This window comes from Hippocampus zosterae, chromosome 9, assembly GCF_025434085.1.
Source record: "Hippocampus zosterae strain Florida chromosome 9, ASM2543408v3, whole genome shotgun sequence".
NCBI lineage: Eukaryota > Metazoa > Chordata > Actinopteri > Syngnathiformes > Syngnathidae > Hippocampus > Hippocampus zosterae.
The window spans coordinates 16,359,733-16,379,549 of NC_067459.1; the positions used below are offsets into that span (position 1 = coordinate 16,359,733).

Here is a 19,817-nt window from a genome sequence, read left to right on the forward strand (position 1 = left end):
CAATCGCAGGGCACACAGAGACGAACAACCATTCGCACTCACACTCACACCTAGGGACAATTTAGAGTGTTCAATCAGCCTGCCACGCATGTTTTTGGAATGTGGGAGGAAACCGGAGCACCCGGAGAAAACCCACGCAGGCCCGGGGAGAACATGCAAACTCCACACAGGGAGGCCGGAGCTGGAATCGAACCCGGTACCTCTGCACTGTGAAGCCGACGTGCTAACCACTGGACTACCGGGCCGCCCTTACATTCATTATATTTTTCTAAATTATTATTTTTTTAAAGGTAGATGATTTCTTTATATTTCTCCATCTTCCACAAACCCTCCAGGGTGTGAGAAAAGAGAAGAGTTGGAGAGTGCTCTGGCTGCAGATACAGTGTTTCACCTTTCACCCTTCGTAACTATCAGTGGGTTGTGCAACCCTAGAATATTGGAAGTCAGCTAAAGTTTGAGTGTAAGGAAACAATTACATTTAACTATGTTGACACAAAGGGAGCAAACCGCAATGTCCAACTGTCGTGGAAGGAAGTACTGTATATGTGGTAAAAAAAAAAAAAAAAATCACTTATCTCTGGAGGGTGCACGTGACTGAGCTAAATTGAATCTGTTCAGAGCTCCCTTGAAAAAAAAACAACCTGTGAAGGATAACATCTGTCACAAGGACAACCCTAAAGTACACGTTTTTATATTCTGTATTTGTCACAATTGGACATGAGAGTTTAACCTAAATATAAATAAATATGATTCTTCATTATGATGTATACTTTCATCGATGAAATTTACATGCAAACTCCAAAAGTTATTGCAGCTCAATTTTCATGTCCTTTAAAAAAAAAAACATTAAAGTCGTGTTGCTGTGCAAAGCAGGTGTGGAGTTTCACAGAGAAAAGATAGCACTTTTATTTACACATTAAGGAAATATATCTGGGATCAAGCAAATGGAACAATTATTAAACCAATACAAATACTTGAGTGAATCGTGTAAAAAGGGGTCTTTTTAGATATCTTGTGAGGTGAATCCCGCCACGTGGGCTGGTCGACGAGTAATATAGGTGGTGCTCTATAAAAGAAAGACCACAGCAGCGGTCCGTTCACCTTGCTCCCATTGAGTCAGGATGAAACTCATTGCTGTCTTTGGACTTTGGGTCACTCTGCTCTGCCGGGCACATAGTAGTAAGATGTTCTTTCCTTCATGATTGTCACTTCAGTACTACAAGGTTATTAGCGACTCACTCAAGAATAATGTGTCATGTTTACCTTCCAGACTCTCTTGACTCATGTCAGAGTCGCTGTGGCTTCGGAACTGACAGTGATTTCTCCTGTCAATGTAATCCATCCTGCGAACGCTTCAAAGACTGCTGTTCAGACTATGAAGAACTTTGTAAAGGTAAGTGCTTGCTTTCGAAAGCTGTAGAAAAAAGAAAGGCATCGGCACCTTTTTCCGGGTTCTCGCCAAAATATAATGGGCTCTTTCCTGGCCCATGCAACTTTTATTGAGCCAAGGCGCAATTTTTCACATGAGTTAAAAAGGTCTTGGAACACTGTCAAATATAAACGTCTCAATATAATTTTCAGACCAAGGGAGGGGAAAGTGGATCATTTCTCATACCTGTAGCCTGGTTGTAAGTCAATACATTAACTTACCATCAGCACCGTACCAATGCATATGTTATCGTCCCTTTTTTTTTTAGTTGGATCCACTTCATGCAAAGGCAGATGCAATGAGAAATATAACTCCCAAAATAAGTGCCACTGCAACTCAAAGTGCACGCAGTACAACAACTGCTGCAGCGACTATGCAGACGTATGCAACGGTAAGTCGGAGAAGAAAACAAGCTCACTCGCGTGTATTGCTCAATTGCACAGGTGTCAAAGTCAAGGCCTAGGGGCCAGATCTGGCCCGCCACATCATTTTATGCGGCCCGCGAAAGCAAATCAAACACGGCAACTTTCATGATGCTTGCTAAAATATGGAGCAAAATTTCAAATTCTCATATGTAATAAATAAGACACATATTGTAAACATTTTGTGGTTGGCGAACATCTCATTAAAGTAACAAAAACAATAGTTGAATAAATCATTATTCTTGACTTTTTTATATGATTGCAGTCATATTGGCCCTCCAAGGGAAACTGTAACTAAAATGTGGCCCGTGACGAAAATGGGTTTGACAACCCCGCTTTACTGCCTCGTGGAGAACACCTGCTCAGCTTCACACAATGGACCGTGACCCTTAAAATCACAGAAGGAAGGGCAAAAGGCAAAAAATAAATAGTCAAAGCAAAATTTGAAGAAAAAACAATTTACATTAAGGACTATGGATTGAACTGAATTACACTGGTTTTATGACAATAGGGTTGACTCACGAGTTTACTTTAGTGTGAAATCTGGTTCCTATTCGGTTGCCTGCGTTTGGCTGGCAACCAGTTCAGAGTGTACACCGCCGATTGGTCCCCTCATAATGAAAAAAAAGGTCACCAAGTATTGTTTAATAAACTAAAGGTAACTACAAATCCCAAATTAAACTTAATTCTTCTGTACAGATGTACAGTAATACATCTCAAATACATTTAAAATAAACAGTACAGATGACTTGGTCGTGAAATTCTCATCTTCATCATCGCTGTAAGTGTCCAATGGAACTGAACAGAAATGAATTACCATATGCAACCAGTAGATGGCAGTGTGGCTCTAGATAAAACAGTCGGTTTATCTGGATGCTGTTCGACGGTGACATGTGCAGGTGGCGAAAGTGGCGGTGGTTCCGTGATCACCGATGCTGACATCAAGTCTGTCTCTGAAGCACTTTACGCTCTGGATTCCAACCGGGCTTCGGCCTCCCACTTGGAGATTGACCCCCAGGTTTTGATCTCAGGATCTCAGACCGGGTCCCAGGAAGATCTTTCCTCTCGCCGGTGAGGCAAAACCTTTATTAGTCTCGCAATGGAGAAATTCCCAATTCACAGCAGCATCGTTTTATGGCGTTTTCAAATTCTATTTGACACCAGTTCGTTTTTCGTGCTTTCAGGTTTTTCCGCTTTGTGGATGAGGGGGCTTTGTTCTCCAGGCCCACCTATGAGGCTCTCCTGGCTCTATTGGACAACTATAACAGGATGACCGGACAAACGGAGGACGTTAGCTCCCAGGAGAAGGCCGAGCAGGACATCTTCCTCAGGGAGACCATGTCCAACACTGAGCTGGGCCGAGAACTCTTTGCCTTCTTGTACACCAAGGGTACATCACCACACACACACACACACACACACACACACACACACACACACACACACACACACACGTTTTTTAAAAAATAGCTATTCTTTTGTCCTTGAAGGAGTCTACACGTCAGAGGAAGAGTTCATCTACGACCTGAAGATGATGTGGTTTGGCCTGTACTCTCGAAACAATGGAAAGATGGATTCCAGTGGTTTTGAGCACATTTTTGCAGGTTGGAACCGCAGTTATGTCATCAAAATAATTGACACTAAGGGCTGCACACAGAAAAATGGAAGGATGCAGGGAAAACATTGATACTTTTTTTGTTTCTTCAATATGCTAAAACCTATCCAAATATGTGGTGGCCTTGATTTGACTCTCGGGCCTTTAGTTTGACATCAGTGCCGCTAACCAACACTAATCTTTGATATGCGGGAGGAAGACTGACATAGACAAACCACATTTAGTTCCATAATACCAAAAAAAGAAACAATATGATTTAAAACTGTCTTTCAGAGAGCTTGCTAGTTACAAATATTAGCACTATAACACACTTCACCTTACAAGTTCTTTGAACAGATAAAAAAAAATTCAAGCATTTTTAAGAAGTCTAAGCACATGTCAGGATATAAAGAATGGAAATGTTTCTGTGTTCCAGGTGAGATCAAGGGCGGGAAAGTGTCAGGCTTCCACAACTGGATCCAGTTTTACCTTCTTGAGAAAAGAGGGCTTCTCAACTACTACAGCCACAGTTTCGACGGGCCTGTAAACACAAACCTTTTCCTTGTTTGTCACTATCCTGCACAATTGCGCTTGCTTCACCTTCTGTCTCGTCCTCCTCGCAGTGGACGACCTTCCCGGACGTGCTGGGAATGCAGTTCAAGTGGGACGGTTACTTCAAGCAGGTGGGCTCTGCAGTCATCGGCTGCAGCCCCGAATTTGACTTTGCCATTTACAGCCTCTGTTACATCGCCAGACCCGGAAAACAGTGAGCGTCGTCGTCATGCATCGTCAGCCGGCACTGGCTGGATTTGAGTCGCAATTTTTGTCTCTCCTTCTCAAGATGCCGTTTGAGTCTGGGCGGCGAGGAGCTGATCATCCAAACATACACATGGAATAACTCTTACTATGGCGATGGGAAGAAATATATCGGCACCGCTTATCCCGCAACACCCAGGACCTGAAGAACCCATGCGGGAGTCGACAGTTCTCCATGTTGTGACACTCCTGCACAAACAACACACATGGACTGATGGAGGATACTGAGGAAACACGTTTAAAGATTTGACTAAAAAATGCGTCAATAAAGCAATTCCGATGTGATGCGGTCCGGGAAGCGGCTCATACTTGCGATGACCGACGCAAATGTTATTGACAAAAGTATTGGGACATTTGCTTAGTGCATGGACATGGAAAAAAAACTATGGAGTCTGTCCCCCTTCTGCAGATTTACGAAAGTCTTCAAGTTGTTGTTGTGTCTAGGAGAATTTTGACCTATTCATCCAGAAGAACACTTGTGAGGTCAGAGGTCTCCAATGTTGGCTCACAATCCCTGGTCGAGGTCACCTCAAAGGTGTTTGATGGGATTATAGGTCAAGGCTCGAGGCTTCTAACACACCACACGACCTTGCTTTGTGCGCTGACTGGACTGCCTTCTTGAAACTCATCCCAAACAATTGAGAAAAATGAATTACGATTGATTTATCTCCCAAAAATTTAACAATGTACAGTGGTGCCTCTATTTACGAAATTCATTGTTTCTGGAAGAAATTTCTGAACTCGAAAATTTTGTAAGTAAAGGCGCGTTTTCCATGTAAATGCTCTAATCCGTTCCCAGCCCCCCAAAATTCAGACATAAATGTTTCCTAAAGAACAAAAATGCATCAAAATATGTAGCAAATACATGTTACAATTAGATTATTGCACAATAAACGAGAGTTGTGGATAATGTAAAAAACAAAGAACAGAGTCAAGAATAAAAATAATGGTCATTAAACATTTAACGGCGTCCTCATCATTTTTTGTCCTCTTTAGCCCATATTCTCTCTCCGAGATGGTTGCCAATGGAGTGGCAGGATGATGCTCAGTAGTAGCCAATGGCAGAGCAGCTATGTTGCGTTCAGGAAACTCAGAGCTGTGAGTATCAGCCCACACCGTATTTTTACCCTTCGTAACTTGAAATTTCTTTCGTAACTAGAGGCAATATTATCCTGTTGAGGCGTTTCGTCGTTTCGAAAAGGAAGGGATGTTCGTTAGTAGAGGTACCACTGTATCAAATTGTGATGCAACATTTCCAAGGAGTGACACAGAGCATAAGAATGCGGCGCTCTTGCACCGGGCAGGATCCAACTGCACCTAATGGGGCACAAAATGGCCATTTGCACACCCCGAATGGGTACAATACTGACACCAACCCTTGAGTAGAGCGAGCATGTGTCCATTTAACACAATTGCTTATTGTCTTATATGAAAGCCCCCCAAAAACAGTCTTTGCAGTCCGAACCGCAGAGACAAAAAGACATTAACCGATGCTGTTATGCTTGACCTGCTCCAAACAGTAGTCACCGGCTAAACCTGCTCATATCAGCTGTCTATAAAGCTGCGGCGTTTATGTCTTGTGTGTGTGTGTGTGTGTCCAGCTGGGATGGGGGTTGATTTTAGTTCTTTTTCACTCATCTAGGGTGACTAACAGGATAAATTCTGGTCTGCCGACAGAACAGGGGGACACACTTGCAGCCGTGTTTAAAGAAAGCATTACAGGAGATGGATCTGCCACTGATCCCATTGTCCACTCGTCTGTGTGCATTCATGCACAATAAGAGCACAAGAGCCGCCAGTTTGCAGCAAAACTCCGAGCCTCGGTCATTCATCTGCTCCGGGCCTCACATGCAGTCGGCATCTTGATGGGGGGACAATTTCTCCTGCAATTTTGTGGCAGAATATCGAATTTGCTGAGCGGGTGAGCACTAAATAGGAAGAGTAAATCTTTCTTTTCACGCTGCCATTTTAGCAGCCCAAATGGAATTCAATTAAATCACAGTGGGGCAAATAAAAGAAGAAGAAAAAAAAAAGATTCAATTGTTTCTTTTGTCATTCACACAACTTCATAATCGAATTATAGCTGGCCACCCGCCAGCGTGTCTTTGCATCTCCCCCAAATTGGCTTCTCCTGGCAGATCTCGTGAGCCACCTGACTTTTGTTTTGTAATTATATTATCCCGCTCTGTGTGTTGCGTGTTGCGGCTAATGGCAGCGCGGGCTAGCCCAGCTGCACATGCAGAAACAAAGCTGCTTACGGGCCCAGACAATAGGCCCGTGAAAAAGGGACGCCTGAAGGCGGTCAGCCAATGAGCACGCTCAACGGGGGGCCAACAGCGGCTTTAGGGAAGGGTTAAGGGCGGGGGGGGGGGGGGGGGGGTTCGTGAGGCGAGGGGGTGGGTTCTGTTCTGAGGGGACTATTTTATCCAGTCGTGGGGTCCATCAATGAGATGGTTAGTGGTGGGGGGTGAGGGGGGCACATGGTCAATATCACCCCTGTCTCCCCCGGGTCGGCGCCGGGCTGGAGGGAGGCTCAAGTGTGGCATGGATGTGGGTCAATTCAAAAGTTGATGGGGAACCATGAAACTCATGGCAACGTTCATTCTCTGCACTTTTTGTATCCTTTCCATATTGTTGCCACTATTAGCATATGAACATTTTTGAAGTGAGCGCACACATATGGAGAGTCACAGACTCGGCTGAGTTGGATGTATTAAAGGGTTGAATTTATGCACTGTTGGTCGTGTAGACTACCCTGGACTCACAATAAAGTTGCTTACTTGGCTTTTACAGATTACGCACTGGAGTGGGGGTGAGGGGGTGGGGGGGGGGGGGGGACAATCATGACCTCAAAAGGTAAACACAACCAATGTCGGTCCACTTAATATTTCTAAAAAAAAAAAAAAGTGTGCTACAAAGTCAATAGCTGCTGTGCATGGCAGTGAAAGAGTTAAAATACTCTTGTCATCATCTGTGGCCCATTCTCAAGGTCTCTTCCCCCCTCCCAACCCCCCCCAGATTTTTTTTCCTTGTCCTACTGTGCAGTTAAGATCCTTGCTATGTTATTCATATTTGTGAACATGCCTTTTGAGACTTTTTTTGTGAATCAAGGCGCACATCAAAACTTGACTTGACTTGTTGAGTTAAATATCAAATGCAATTTGAACATGAAGGAAAAACTGTGCAGACCGCTGGATCAGTGTTGCTGGACAATTTTGGGGAAAACGCAGGAAGTTAATGCCTTCGCATGCAATCAGCTGAAGGCGTATTTCTAAATGAACACACATGCCCACTCACATACTTACATGTATGCAATTCTAACGCTGTGGAGGTGACTATACTCTCATTGGACTTTTGAGTACAACAGATGCACCGAAGGTTCCTCCCCCCACAGTCACACTCGTTGAAGCACAAGGGATTCGGAGGGAGTTGGAGTTTGTGCGTGTGCCTGTCTGTGTCTACTGAAGTGAAGTTGGATGGGTTCATTGGGGAAAAAATATATATATTTATATCATAAGCACTTTAGACATACTCGCCAGATTACACACTTGTCATGGAAAGACAGCATCATGTCTTCTGTGCAAAGCGTTCATGCTGAGACACCTGCTGAGATTGGATGAACATCTCAGGCAGTTGGCAAAATAAGACACAAAACACTTCTACACTAAACAAAGCACTGAAATGATGAAATAAATAAATGGTAAATTAATAGAGTGGAGCTGTCAGATGAGGTTCAATTATTTCCGTCCCCACACGTAAATCAATTCACAAATGAAATGAATGAAAATGCGATTAATCCATTTCAGCCTCCATAAAAAAGACAAAAGATGTTTGCTATGTGCTTTTCAAAGAGAGAAACATGAGTTTGAATCATACATTAATGACATATTTCAATAATTTGGCAGCCGTCGACACATTCCTTGCGTCGGTTTCAATGGGCATTGTGCTGCTCCTTCTAGTGTGCATGTCTTGGCGTGCAAGCCAAAGTAAATCATTCTTAGCAAGGGATAAAGAAAACATGCCCATGAATATTGCTGTATTTTCTGTACACATGTGTTGTGCCATTTATGTTGAAATGTCACTTAAAAGGTTCCGACACCACAAGATTGATGCTATTAGTCCAGCGAGAATGTTTTGCATTGTTTGTTAGCATTAATTTAAACAGACTTTCCGAAGGCAAAGGAATGGGATTTTATTAAATATACACGATGTGTAGTTCTCTTAGTTTGATGTTTAGTTTGACACTAAAATTCATCTAGGAGTTGCAAAAAAATGGACAATTTTATTTATTGCAAATCAAAGCAGATTAAAAAAAAAACATTTAAAAAAGTCACATCACTCTTTACTTAGGGTACCATAAAATCTCCTGATAGTGTCAAACATAACTGAGCAGCGTTAGTTGGGTCAAATTATACAGGTGTACCTAATGAATTGACCCGCGAATGACTAAAATGCAGCACTTTTTGAACATATGCCGTTTAATATAAGTAGGCCAAAAAAAGTCCCCCGATCACCCTTCGCATCCCCAAAAAGGCAGCGTGCTATGAAAGGACAAACACATTTATGTAGTTGGGAAGTTGAGAAGGACACAAGGTCTCAGCTAGCTCGTGTCTCTCCAGGGGAGGCAGGAGGCCCAACACTGCAATTCCCAATTCAGGCTGCAGGTGTGGAATAGGAGAGGCCGAGTGATCACACGGGACTGAGAAGCTCCCACTCTGGGTTTTCACTTGATACACTTTGCACTTTTTAAATATCAAGGGGTTGAGAAACTCAGTCGTCATGCCGTTCAGATTCTGACCTCTTACTCAACCGACTCAAAATTAGCTTGTGAAATATGCGACGTTGTAACGCCAATGCGCATTGTATATTTCTAAACTCCGATTCAGTTTGTTGTTTTACGCACAATTTCATTTGTGTTTGACTTATTTGCATGATTCTTCCGGATGTTTTCTGACAAACGCACTATTTTGGCGACAGTACATCACGAAAAATTAATTTATTTTGCTTACGTGCGAGTTGACATATCCAGTAAACAACAATATAACCAAGACTAATTTTCATATTAGTGAGCCATTAAAAGTTATTTTATAACTGAATTCAAGCCGTCCTGCTCCGGCGTGCATCATGAGATTTTGGTGCTTTTTACATGCATAGGACAACTCGATATGAAAAGCTGACTGAATTGCACAACCTCATGTGGTCCGAGTTGCCTCTCGGGTGAGATGAGCTCGCGCGCAACAGTTGAGCAGGCCGCCGCCGAGGGACGGCAGGCTGCGAGAGGGCATGCAGCAAACACCTGCTCACATGCAACTTCAAGCTGTCACATACAGTTAAGCTCAGGCGGCTGAGCGCGTCTCCCCAAACGTGCTGCCTCGCTGCAACAAAGGGTCCCCCCACCCCACCGCCACAGTCCACACACAAACACACACACACAAGCAGACACGCACGGGGGCGCCGTGTGGGCCTCAAGCCACGGGCCGGCCACGCGCAACTTGGCCGATGGGAGGAGGAGCTTGTCAGTGGAGGTTAAAGCCAGAGCCCCTGCAGGGTGACCCTCACTGAAACCGCGCTGCAGCTCTGCAGAGGCACACAGCCACACACCTCTGATTGATGGGCAGACGAGTCAAAGTTTGACTGTTGGACGCAAGACAAACTTTGAGAGGACAGGTACGTCTCTTATGAGTATTTTACCTTATTCTTCTTTACTTCGCTGCCTGGATGAGTTTCGACCATTTTTGATTAACCTCTACAATTTATTAGAAAATAAACTAAAAAGCCCAAATTGTGACAATTGAACAACAGGCAAATAAAAATGGGATGTACCCCAAGTGCTATGAAACAAACGGAAGGGAAAGCTGCGCGCAACGCAGAGGGACATCATATTTCTGCATTTGGATATTGCGTTTCAATTCGTCCAGAGTTTTGTGTGTCTGATCTGGGGTCGTCAGGGTTCCATTTTAATCCTGTGGTCGCTGCTTCATCCGCGGAGCAAATCCTACGATGGCCCAGATTGGAGTCTCAACCTGCCATTGACTTTATCCTCCCCCGGGGGCTTTACCAGTTCAGACATAGACTGGGATTACAATAAAGTGAGGCAAGGAGAGAAGGAATAGGATTGCGTTGATGGGCGGACGAAAAGGAATTTCCTTTCGGAGTGCTTTTAAAAAAACTTTGGGCCAATCAGCGAATGTCAGTGAAAGAGAACTGTCCAGTGCTGAAAGCTAAAATGGAAAAACTACAATCGTTACCGAACACCCAGCGGGAAGCACTTGCATTCATTTACACTTGTTTTGTAATCAAGGTCAATGTTTTGGATTGTTATGAGCGATGCAAATTGTGTAAATTATCTTCACTCGTTTGAGGGACATTGAAGTAAAGCAAAAAATTGTAAGTTCAACTTGAATGTTTTAACAAGCCGGTCACACCCGCCATTAAAAATGTATATGATGGAAAGTAGCATATTATGCACTGAAAAAAAGAGTAAATGAGACCGATTTTAATACATACAGAGTGTATAAGGATAATGACACCCAGTTTTGGAGGTATCAATAAAAAGCTTCACAGTTCTACATTTATTTGCTGTATCAGTGCTTCGCCTTCTCATCAGGAACCAAAACTTCACTTCAGTCATTTTCTGTTATGTCAATGAATTTCTCCCGGGGTGTCTGCAAACTCAGCAATATTCCGTTCAACGTCTTACGTCTCATCAGAATGTGCGATGAAGCGAAGGAAGTATTGCATTAGAGCTTACGTTCATGAGTGCATTGTTTGCAGGGACGATGATGATTAAGCCCTACGCGAGACAAGGGGAGGGAGAGGAAGACGTCAGCCCCGTGCAGTGGATGGAGGGTGACGTGAGCTCACCCGACGGCGAAGCGCCTTTGACCGCCAACCAACAGCCCGGAGAGGAGGGCAGCGAGGAGGTCGAGGAATACGAGGAGGAAGGAGACAGAGGCCGGGAGGCCGAATCCAAACAAGGCGGCCCCAAGAGGAAGCGGGTGACGAAGGCCAGGCAGGAGCGCTTCCGCGCCCGGCGCGTCAAGGCCAACGCCAGGGAGCGCTCGCGCATGCACGGCCTGAACGACGCGCTGGAGAACCTGCGCAGCATCATGCCCTGTCACTCCAAAACCCAAAAACTGTCCAAAATCGAGACCCTGCGTCTGGCTCGCAACTACATCTGCGCTCTCTCGGCTGCCCTGGAGGGGGGTCTTTCCATGGAGAGCAGGGCTTTCATGGAGACTCTCTGCAAGGGCCTGTCGCAACCCACCACCAACCTGGTCGCCGGGTGTCTGCAGCTGGGGCCGGCACCCGGCGCGGGCGGGAGGCCCGACGACAGAGTCCGTCCGCCCCCTGTGCCGCTCGGCGGCGTGGCGAGCTACGCCTCCCCGGGCCTGCCGAGTCCGCCCTACGGCAGCTTTGACTCCGCTCACCTGCTCCACCTGAGGGCAGCGAGAGGAGGGGCGTACGAGAGCCACTCGCCAAACGAGTATAACGCCGGGGGCGTCGGGACGCCCCCCTACGAGGGGCCCCCGACCCCACCCCTGAGCATCAGCAGCAACCTGGTCGGCAAACAGGAGCCGTCACCGCACTACTTGGCCCCGTCGCACTACTCCCCGTCCCCCGCGGACCACGGCCTGTACCCGCCTCACAGCGGCTATGGCGTGCAGGCGTCCTATGACTCCTACCATCCGACTCACATGACCCCCAGACAGATAACCTCCGTCTACAGAGACTAGCAGAGACTCCTGCAAACTGCAGACTCCAACCATTTCGTCAGATGTGTGGTGCACAGTAGACTAGCTGAATAAAGTTAGAAAATACTTGACATGCTGTACGTTGCATATTTCTTTCCAAACTGATGACCAAATGGATCCAAGTGGGAATTTTCATGACGGATCATCTGCAATGTCCTATTTATTCGAGCACTTCTATTTTAGCTGGGTTTTTTTGGGGAGGGGTGGGGGTGGTAGCAACAAATATTCTACATAAATGTAATGTATTTTTAATTTATTGCCTAATTTAATACACACAATATTTCATCGGCTGTATATGTGTTTATACGATTGTTTTTTTTTTGTGTGATGTAATCCCTTGACAGTCTTTTTGTGCGTGTTTTTCTTTGTTTTGTGTCACCGATTTTGAAAGTCTGGAAATAATCCGTTTGGTGTTGCGCTGTGTTGTGAGAGTCTTGGAGAAAAACGAGGAACACAATGAAAAAAATGTGAAGAAGGAAATGAATGAGTGGCGCATAAGAGAAATGTTACTCTCAGGTGAGCAATGCTTTTTTAAAAAATGGGTGGGATGTTGCTTTTGGACTTGTTTCTTTTGGAAACTGACATTAAAAGATGAATGAGCAAAGGACGTACGAGTTCTGTTGTGTGATTTATTATGATATCTATTATGTTCACATTTGTGAGGCGCTTTGTTACAGCTGCAGCTGTTGTGAAAGCAGGATTGTCGAGCTTCCTTGTTGATACCTGACTTCATTTCACTTGTTTTTCTTTTTTTTGGACAGATTTTGTGGTTGATCCACCCTAGTACTGCAGCCATCTTTTAATGAAACCGTCTACATACAATGTAAGATTGAAAGATAGAAATGTGTGATTATGGCTTAAGTTTCCACTTCCCTTTTCACAAACGCCAGGATGGAATAATCCTCCATTGCTCGTTGACATGCACATTGCTTTCTATCTGTCTATCTGTCTGTCTACCTGGACAACCGTTCGTCCATTTATCTATCGGTAGACCGGAGCACGTCCAGTTGAGGCGGTTCATGCTTCACGCTGGTCAGTGTAGAGGCCACCCACTGAGAGGTCGCTTAGCCAGGGGTGACAAGGTCAGTGCGGGTCAGAGCTCATTGGTGGGAACGGTCTTAAAAGAATCCTGGTCACCAATGGCACCATCACACTTTGCCTCTCAAAATCCTCAATACGTATGACCAAATATGGATATGTCAACATGCTTGGGACCGAGATGTTTGCAAAGCGCAACAGCTAAATACATTGTGAGCTGAATATTATGTTGGCAGCTACATTGCAGATGATAATCCTGACTAGGGAGAAACCTATCGCCTTGTTTTTTTGTTGTTTTTTTTCCACCAGGGATTAGCATAAGCCTGCGTGTGTATTTGCACTATCCTGACCAGGCAAACTAAGTGTGTCGCACACGATGAATAACAAAAACGATCTCTGTGAGAAACCCATGTGGCAGACGACATGAAAGATATTTGATTTAAGAATCAATCGAAAGGATCGCTGTTGACCTGACCGTTGGACCCTACGACCCCTGAAACCGCTCTGATGGAAAAGAGGTTTCTACGGAAGCTGCCGCTCTTTTGAGTTGAGCAACACTGTATGAAGTAAAGCTATCAATCATCCAAGATACACTCACACGACACTTCATTGCTCTAGGTCACAGCCTCAGTTACTTCTGTTGACACTTTTAGACCTCTCTTTTTGTATACGAACAGAACAAGGCCAAATATAAGACCTCAAAACCTTTGCCCGAGACAAAATATGATGCCGCACACTTGTGCACCACTGCAATCTAACCTATCAATCAAACCTGCTGCACAACAAAACAAGTGCATTGAATCATCATGTTTTTTTTAAATTATCATTTTAATCTCACATCTTCCTACATTCATTCACCCAATTTTCCATATTGTTTCTCTTCACAAGTGTTTACACTGGACTGGTCACCAAGTCACATATAGACAATCATTCATTCTCACATACATACTGTATATTAACCAATTAATCTTGAATCAGCCTAATAGGCAGGAAAGTGATAAAGTGTTTGGCACATGTGCCTTGCAGTTCTGAAGTTTGGGACTCGAATACCCATTGTGATAATGTGCTAAGCTTTAATGTTCATTTCATATTAATTGTCTTTAAGTGTGCACAGTGCGGTAAGATGGCGAGGATGATTCACGTGGATAATGCTCAAAGTGAAAACAAGCGCAAGAATACAGTGATTATAATGATTCCAGAGCATGTTAGAGTGCCATGAATGATCATTAGGTATTTATTTAATTTCACTTAATTGAACCAAAAATTCTTTATTTACTCGACATAATGTATGTTTGTCTATCTGGTGCTTCCATGCCAGCAACAAATCAGGCCAAACGGAACCATTCCATTCTATTCATACGGCAAAATAATAGTTCTGTATTTCACTAAACTGGGTTGTTAGACACACGAGATCACCTTTTTTCATCATGGATACGTTTTTCGAAATGTTTCTTTAGTGGTGTGTCGTGAGATTTTTCTGGTGAGTGGTGGGTAAAGCATTGACTCCCCGTTCGTTATGTGGATTCGAGAAAGAGCAGCGAGGTTGTGGCGCCGCCAAGTGTTGAACTGGTGGCATTACAGATATGAAATCGGTTGTGGATGAAATTGAAGCGTTTGGCCACTAGAGGTCAGCATTTAACAATGTAACAACTTCACTGACCCGTGATCACGTTTCTTCACTGCTGTGCGGGTAATTCGAAAAAAAATAATCTAATTGGGATGAAGGCACTCTAGTCTCTGTCGTGTGGGTCATACGTGTTAGTGCGCATTTGATGAAATCTGCACATGCCAGCAGAGGAAGAGAACAAGGGGGAATAGAATTAACCTAATTAGTGCAAACTGGTAGATGGAGTGTGTTTGGCTGTGCATAATCAGGCCAATGAAGGTACCTGGGGACTGTGTTCAGTCAAAAGTGTGCATCCTACCAGAGTTCATATCAAACTCTGTGATTATGTGCTGTGGAAGGACATATAGCGAATTAATCAAGGAAATCTGCCTGATTAAATCTTCAAAGCAAAAACTGAGAATCTCCGCCTCATCAGAAAAAAGGAATGTGATGTGTGCTTTTTATCTTGGAGATGCACGTGGATACTGGAGAAGAAAAGCAGCCCTGCAGGAAAATTACATGAAGAGGAGCCAGAAACAAAAGCAAGACTGGCACCATTTGAAATAATTGCTGGATTAACTGCTTGATGTTGATAAAACAAAAGACTCGCTCCTCATTTCACTAAGGAATAGAAATACTGCACTTGGCTTTTGTTGCATTTACAGTATTTAACAGGCAAATTTAATGGGAAGGTGGTGAGGAGGGTATGATTGGACATAAATGGAGACTATATATGACAGGAGTTCACACAATGCACTCTCAAGGGCCTTAAGTGAGATTCAAACCCAGGACCTTAGTCACACACCTCTTGAGTTCATAAGTGGGATGCCCCCCCCCCACACCCCCAAGGCAATTGCAGGATATTTAGGGACAAAAAAATATTCTTTTTCAGTTCACTTAAAATGTATGTTTTTGGAATTTTAGCAAGGATCATGGAAATTGACACACATGATTTGCACATGCCAGATGAAGTGACGTGGCGCCGGGGGCCTTGACTTTGACACCTGTGATTTAACTAAAAAAAAAAGCACCATGAAAGCAGGCTGTGACTGTGTTGGATGTAAACAATTGGCCTCAAGAAACCATCTCCGGACATGAAGTGCGATTTCCAACTCAGTCGCAAACAAAGTCAAGGGAGCATTCTGAAAAAAATATAGCAGGCTGGCGGCTTGTTTCTCGCGGTCGTTGGTGTGGCTTTCGAGCTAGAATGAGCTGTGACACAAGTTCAAAAGGCCCCACACATGGAGCCGAATGCACGAGTGTATAAACGCCGATGAGCCATAAATAGATCAGAGAAGAGAATTCGACTTCCTGCACTCCTTGGCCAGATGTGATGCTGAGCCGACTTGTGAAAGTTTTATTGCGGAGGAGAGGAAGAGAAGCTTTTGAGAGAAGAGTGCAGCTCTAGTATCGAAGGTGGGGGGTGGGGGGGCATGGATAGAACTGTTTGCATGTAAGAGTATCCCCCTGCTGAAACATGCTCACTGCTCCACTTTGTCGCCCTTGCCGCTGTCCCCTCGCCTAACCCCTCCGTGGCATGTTGACAGAAGGCGCTTGTGTCATGCAAATGAAATAAAAATAAACCAGAGTTGAACAAATAATTGGGTCGTTTAGCTCCCATGCAGCCTCTCCCTTCAGTTTAGTAGCTGGAACGCTCGGCCAACGAGGCTATGTTTTATTCAGCGTTTGTTTCCATTTCGGCGGCATTGCACAAAGAGACCCGATCGAGAGACTTTTGATGGGGCGGGTGGGCCAAAGGAGAACCCATCATTCATAGTAGTAATTTCATGTTAATTCAAATAAGTCAACTGGCAGTAGAGCCATCCTTGTTCACAAAGAAATTTGCATTCGGAGAAGGTGGGGGAGTCCCACCTGGTGGCACAGTTTTCTTTCTCTCGAATTTCACAATGACTACAGAACTCAACTGAGGTACAGAGTATGGACATTATTCATAATCATTCTATAATGTTTTACATGTGTGTATTCACTGCATTTGCTATTGGACCCATCATGAGTAATAGCTCTAAATATTTTCAATGGTTTATGGGGCCAGTTCAGAAAAAAATAATCTTGACCATTTTTTTTGTTACCAAACATGGTGTGATTGTCAAGGAAGAAGCAGATTACAAAAAAAAAAACTAAAGGTGAGAAGAGACTGAAATGGAGCAAGTCGTACGTCCGAGTTGGTCCATATAATGTGACGATGTCAGTTGTAAGCTTTGGATTGTTTTGACACGCGATTGAAAACTAAGACGCTTTAACCATCTTACAGGGGTATGCCCGTCTTAAGTGAGTGATGCCAAAATCATCAATAAAGATGCATTTGCAGAAACGGAACCATCCGTGTAAACGACATTCAGCATCATTTTGAAATCATCAATCATGAGAGGATAATTAACGTTTTTGAACATACTTCCTAATTACAGCAGTATTTTCCTTTTTTTTTAAATGCACTTTTTTTTGTCCAGCGGCATTAGGAGGTCAAATGTACTGAAACGAAAATCTCTTTCAATCAAAAATGACTTGACAGTGTCACATTATATCATCGCATAGGACGCCTTATTTGACAGCATGCAAATGTGCAAATTGCAATTTATTAAACCCACTGAAGTTGTGAGTTTCTTTCCAGGGTGTCAGAATGGCCTCCCGGTGCTACTTTTGGGATTTAAAGTGCCTCCCGCCCTCAATTCTTTTGCTGTTTCCTCCCACCTGAGAGTGCAGATCATTTTTGAGGACGTGCCAACGTTTTCTCAAGAGACTCATTTTGTGTCGTGACAACAAGTAGGAATGTTATTGTCACGGGCAGATCAATGTCTTGTTCATTAAAGACCTGAGTAGACGTCACTGTTTGCTTTCATAAAGCCTTAAAAGGTCATCAGGGTGGAGCACTTAAGGGAGTGGAACCGTCTCCTAAACTGATATTTGATCCTATCAGAATTAGACTGACATTTATTCGACATTGTGTCATATGTCAGTCTCGGTCCCTTGGCTCCTGCGCGTCCACTCAATAATCCCCTATATGTTCAAAACAACACTTGTAAGCACATGAATGACATCTGATCTGATTTTACACCTTAAGTGGTAACGGGGAGGAATGTGGGCACGGTATCGTGTTTGATTTTTTTTTTCTGTGACTGCGCTCGTCTCACAGCGATCCAAATAAAATTATTGTGCGTTTGAAGCCGGCACTTCGGCCAATGTGTCTCGCTGCATGATAAACTCAAGCGCAAAGAGCGACAGAGATGCTGAGGGCGCTGAGGAATTTTGAGTGAGTCAGCATTTTCAAGTTGGAAACCTACTTGAATATTTAGCCCGCCATGTCTGAGGCAATGCGCTGCGACAGAAGAAAAGCAACATTACGCACAACTATAAACAACACTTAATTATTTACCTTGTCAAGACATTGTGGGAAATTGTGTGGGGACAGTTTGAGGAACGTTTTTTTTTTCCCTGTTCCAGAGCGACTGTGTGCCAGTGCACATTGCCAAATTCAAATGGTGAGTTTGGAGCACAAACACCAGAGAGAACTAGAATCTATGATTGTGTGGGCTGTCGCCACTTTTTCCTTTCGCATCCCAAATGAAACGTGAATTAATGCCTCAAAATTGTCAAAAGGCGAGTATTCGAGTTCGGTCGCTTGTATGATAGAATGCGTGAGGGCAAGCAAAATAGAAAATGGAGGGATGGTTCATGTGCAGTTGTTTCCGAGAGCGACTTCATTTTTGCATTCCATAGTGGAATCAAATTCAGGCAACTGGGAACTGGAATTCTGGGGCAAGATGATTAGACGAGATCACACAAGTCCTCAATTTCTGACACACCACTGAACATTCATTCATTCCGCCGGAAAAGGATGTTTGAATTGATTTCAGTTTCAAATTTGGGAGCCTCATTGTGCAATCCGGGATAGAGCTCGTCTAATAATCCCGACCACCATCTGCGCAAGTCTTCCTTTGATCGCCTTAAGATGAACTGAGAGGCAGGAAAGGCCGGATGCCCTAATTAATCACAAGAAGAAGAACATACGATAGTAATACTGGAACTTTGATGAAACTGCCTGCTTATGTGCAGGAATCAGGACATCAGCCCGGTTTGACCCCTGACCAGTGAAGGAATATGCGGCGAGAGGAGGAAGGAGAGTGAAAAAGGAGGGTGGAGAGTGTAAGCTAAAAAACAGAAAAGCAGAAAAACGTGTTGACAGTCGACCGGTGCTGGGCACAGTGTGAGCACAGATTAGCTAACCGTATTGCCACTGTTCAACCCGTATCTCACTGAGCTGCGCAGTTTTTTTTTCATTGAGGGTTCATTCGAGGTCGCAATTGGTTGCAAAAGGCAGGAAATATTGAACATGTTTGCGGCAAGAAAAAAAAACGCTTCCATTAAAACTGTTGCTGAATTTCTGGCAAACGTCTTCGGCACCCGATGTGACCTTTTTCCAATAAGAGAAAGATTTTCTTACCCCTTCCTTCATTTAAAAGAGATGACTCATTTGAACCAGACAGGTTGCAAGTGGAGGTTAAGTGTACTGTAATTTTGTATCCATAGTATATTTTGACCGAAGAACGGCTTATTAAGACACCCATGAATGTGTTTTTGACTGCATAATAAGTCTCCTTAATTACAAGAGCTGTAACGAACATTCTGCCATCACAAAGATAACGATTGGTAGTTATAAACCTTTGCTCGGGTGTGTTTCTCGTTGCTTCGTCATTCGTTCTGGCGAAAGCTGCGATGCCTCTGAGCTGCAGTAAACAGCTGTTCTATTCTACCTGGACTGGCCTCTCACTCCGCCACCAAAGGACAAACAAGCTGTTGGTCACCTCAATTACGCCAGATACACTACTCAAAACACATGGCCGCTGTGAATCAAATGTTGCCTCGGGGAGCAGGATTTTGATTCCCGAAACTTTTCTTCCTTAACGTGAAAGAGGCGGCAAAAACGGAGTCTTAAATATCGATCCATCCGTTTTCTATAATCACAATAGGGTCGCAATGGGGGCGGAGCTTATCCGAGCTGTCTTTGGGCTAGAGGCGGGATACACCCGTGACTGGTTGTCAGTTAATCTCAGAAGGGGTGTTAAATGGTGTGCTCATATTGTATCTGCCTTTGACCTAAAGGTGTTGACCAACACATTTGTAAGCAGATGACAACACCGGT

General features: G+C 44.1%; 4 protein-coding genes across 4 annotated transcripts in view; 3 read left to right on the plus strand and 1 right to left on the minus strand.

Annotated features, from left to right (window-relative positions):
- The window catches only part of fkbp11 (FKBP prolyl isomerase 11), a 182,013-nt gene that overhangs the window by 86,341 nt on the left and 75,855 nt on the right, over window positions 1–19,817 (plus strand). The gene's annotated exons all lie outside the window — the stretch shown is intronic.
- The window catches only part of erbb3a (erb-b2 receptor tyrosine kinase 3a), a 110,133-nt gene that overhangs the window by 29,172 nt on the left and 61,144 nt on the right, over window positions 1–19,817 (minus strand). The gene's annotated exons all lie outside the window — the stretch shown is intronic.
- endou (endonuclease, polyU-specific) lies at window positions 1,017–4,546 on the plus strand. Its single transcript, XM_052077043.1, has 9 exons — window positions 1,017–1,179; window positions 1,271–1,393; window positions 1,698–1,820; window positions 2,751–2,922; window positions 3,036–3,241; window positions 3,342–3,455; window positions 3,882–3,988; window positions 4,069–4,211; window positions 4,287–4,546. The coding sequence occupies exons 1-9, from the start codon at window positions 1,122–1,124 to the stop codon at window positions 4,405–4,407; spliced, it is 1,167 nt and encodes a 388-aa protein (XP_051933003.1). The 5' UTR covers window positions 1,017–1,121; the 3' UTR covers window positions 4,408–4,546.
- LOC127608132 (neurogenic differentiation factor 4-like) lies at window positions 9,787–12,622 on the plus strand. Its single transcript, XM_052077044.1, has 2 exons — window positions 9,787–9,928; window positions 11,036–12,622. The coding sequence occupies exon 2, from the start codon at window positions 11,041–11,043 to the stop codon at window positions 11,995–11,997; it is 957 nt and encodes a 318-aa protein (XP_051933004.1). The 5' UTR covers window positions 9,787–9,928; window positions 11,036–11,040; the 3' UTR covers window positions 11,998–12,622.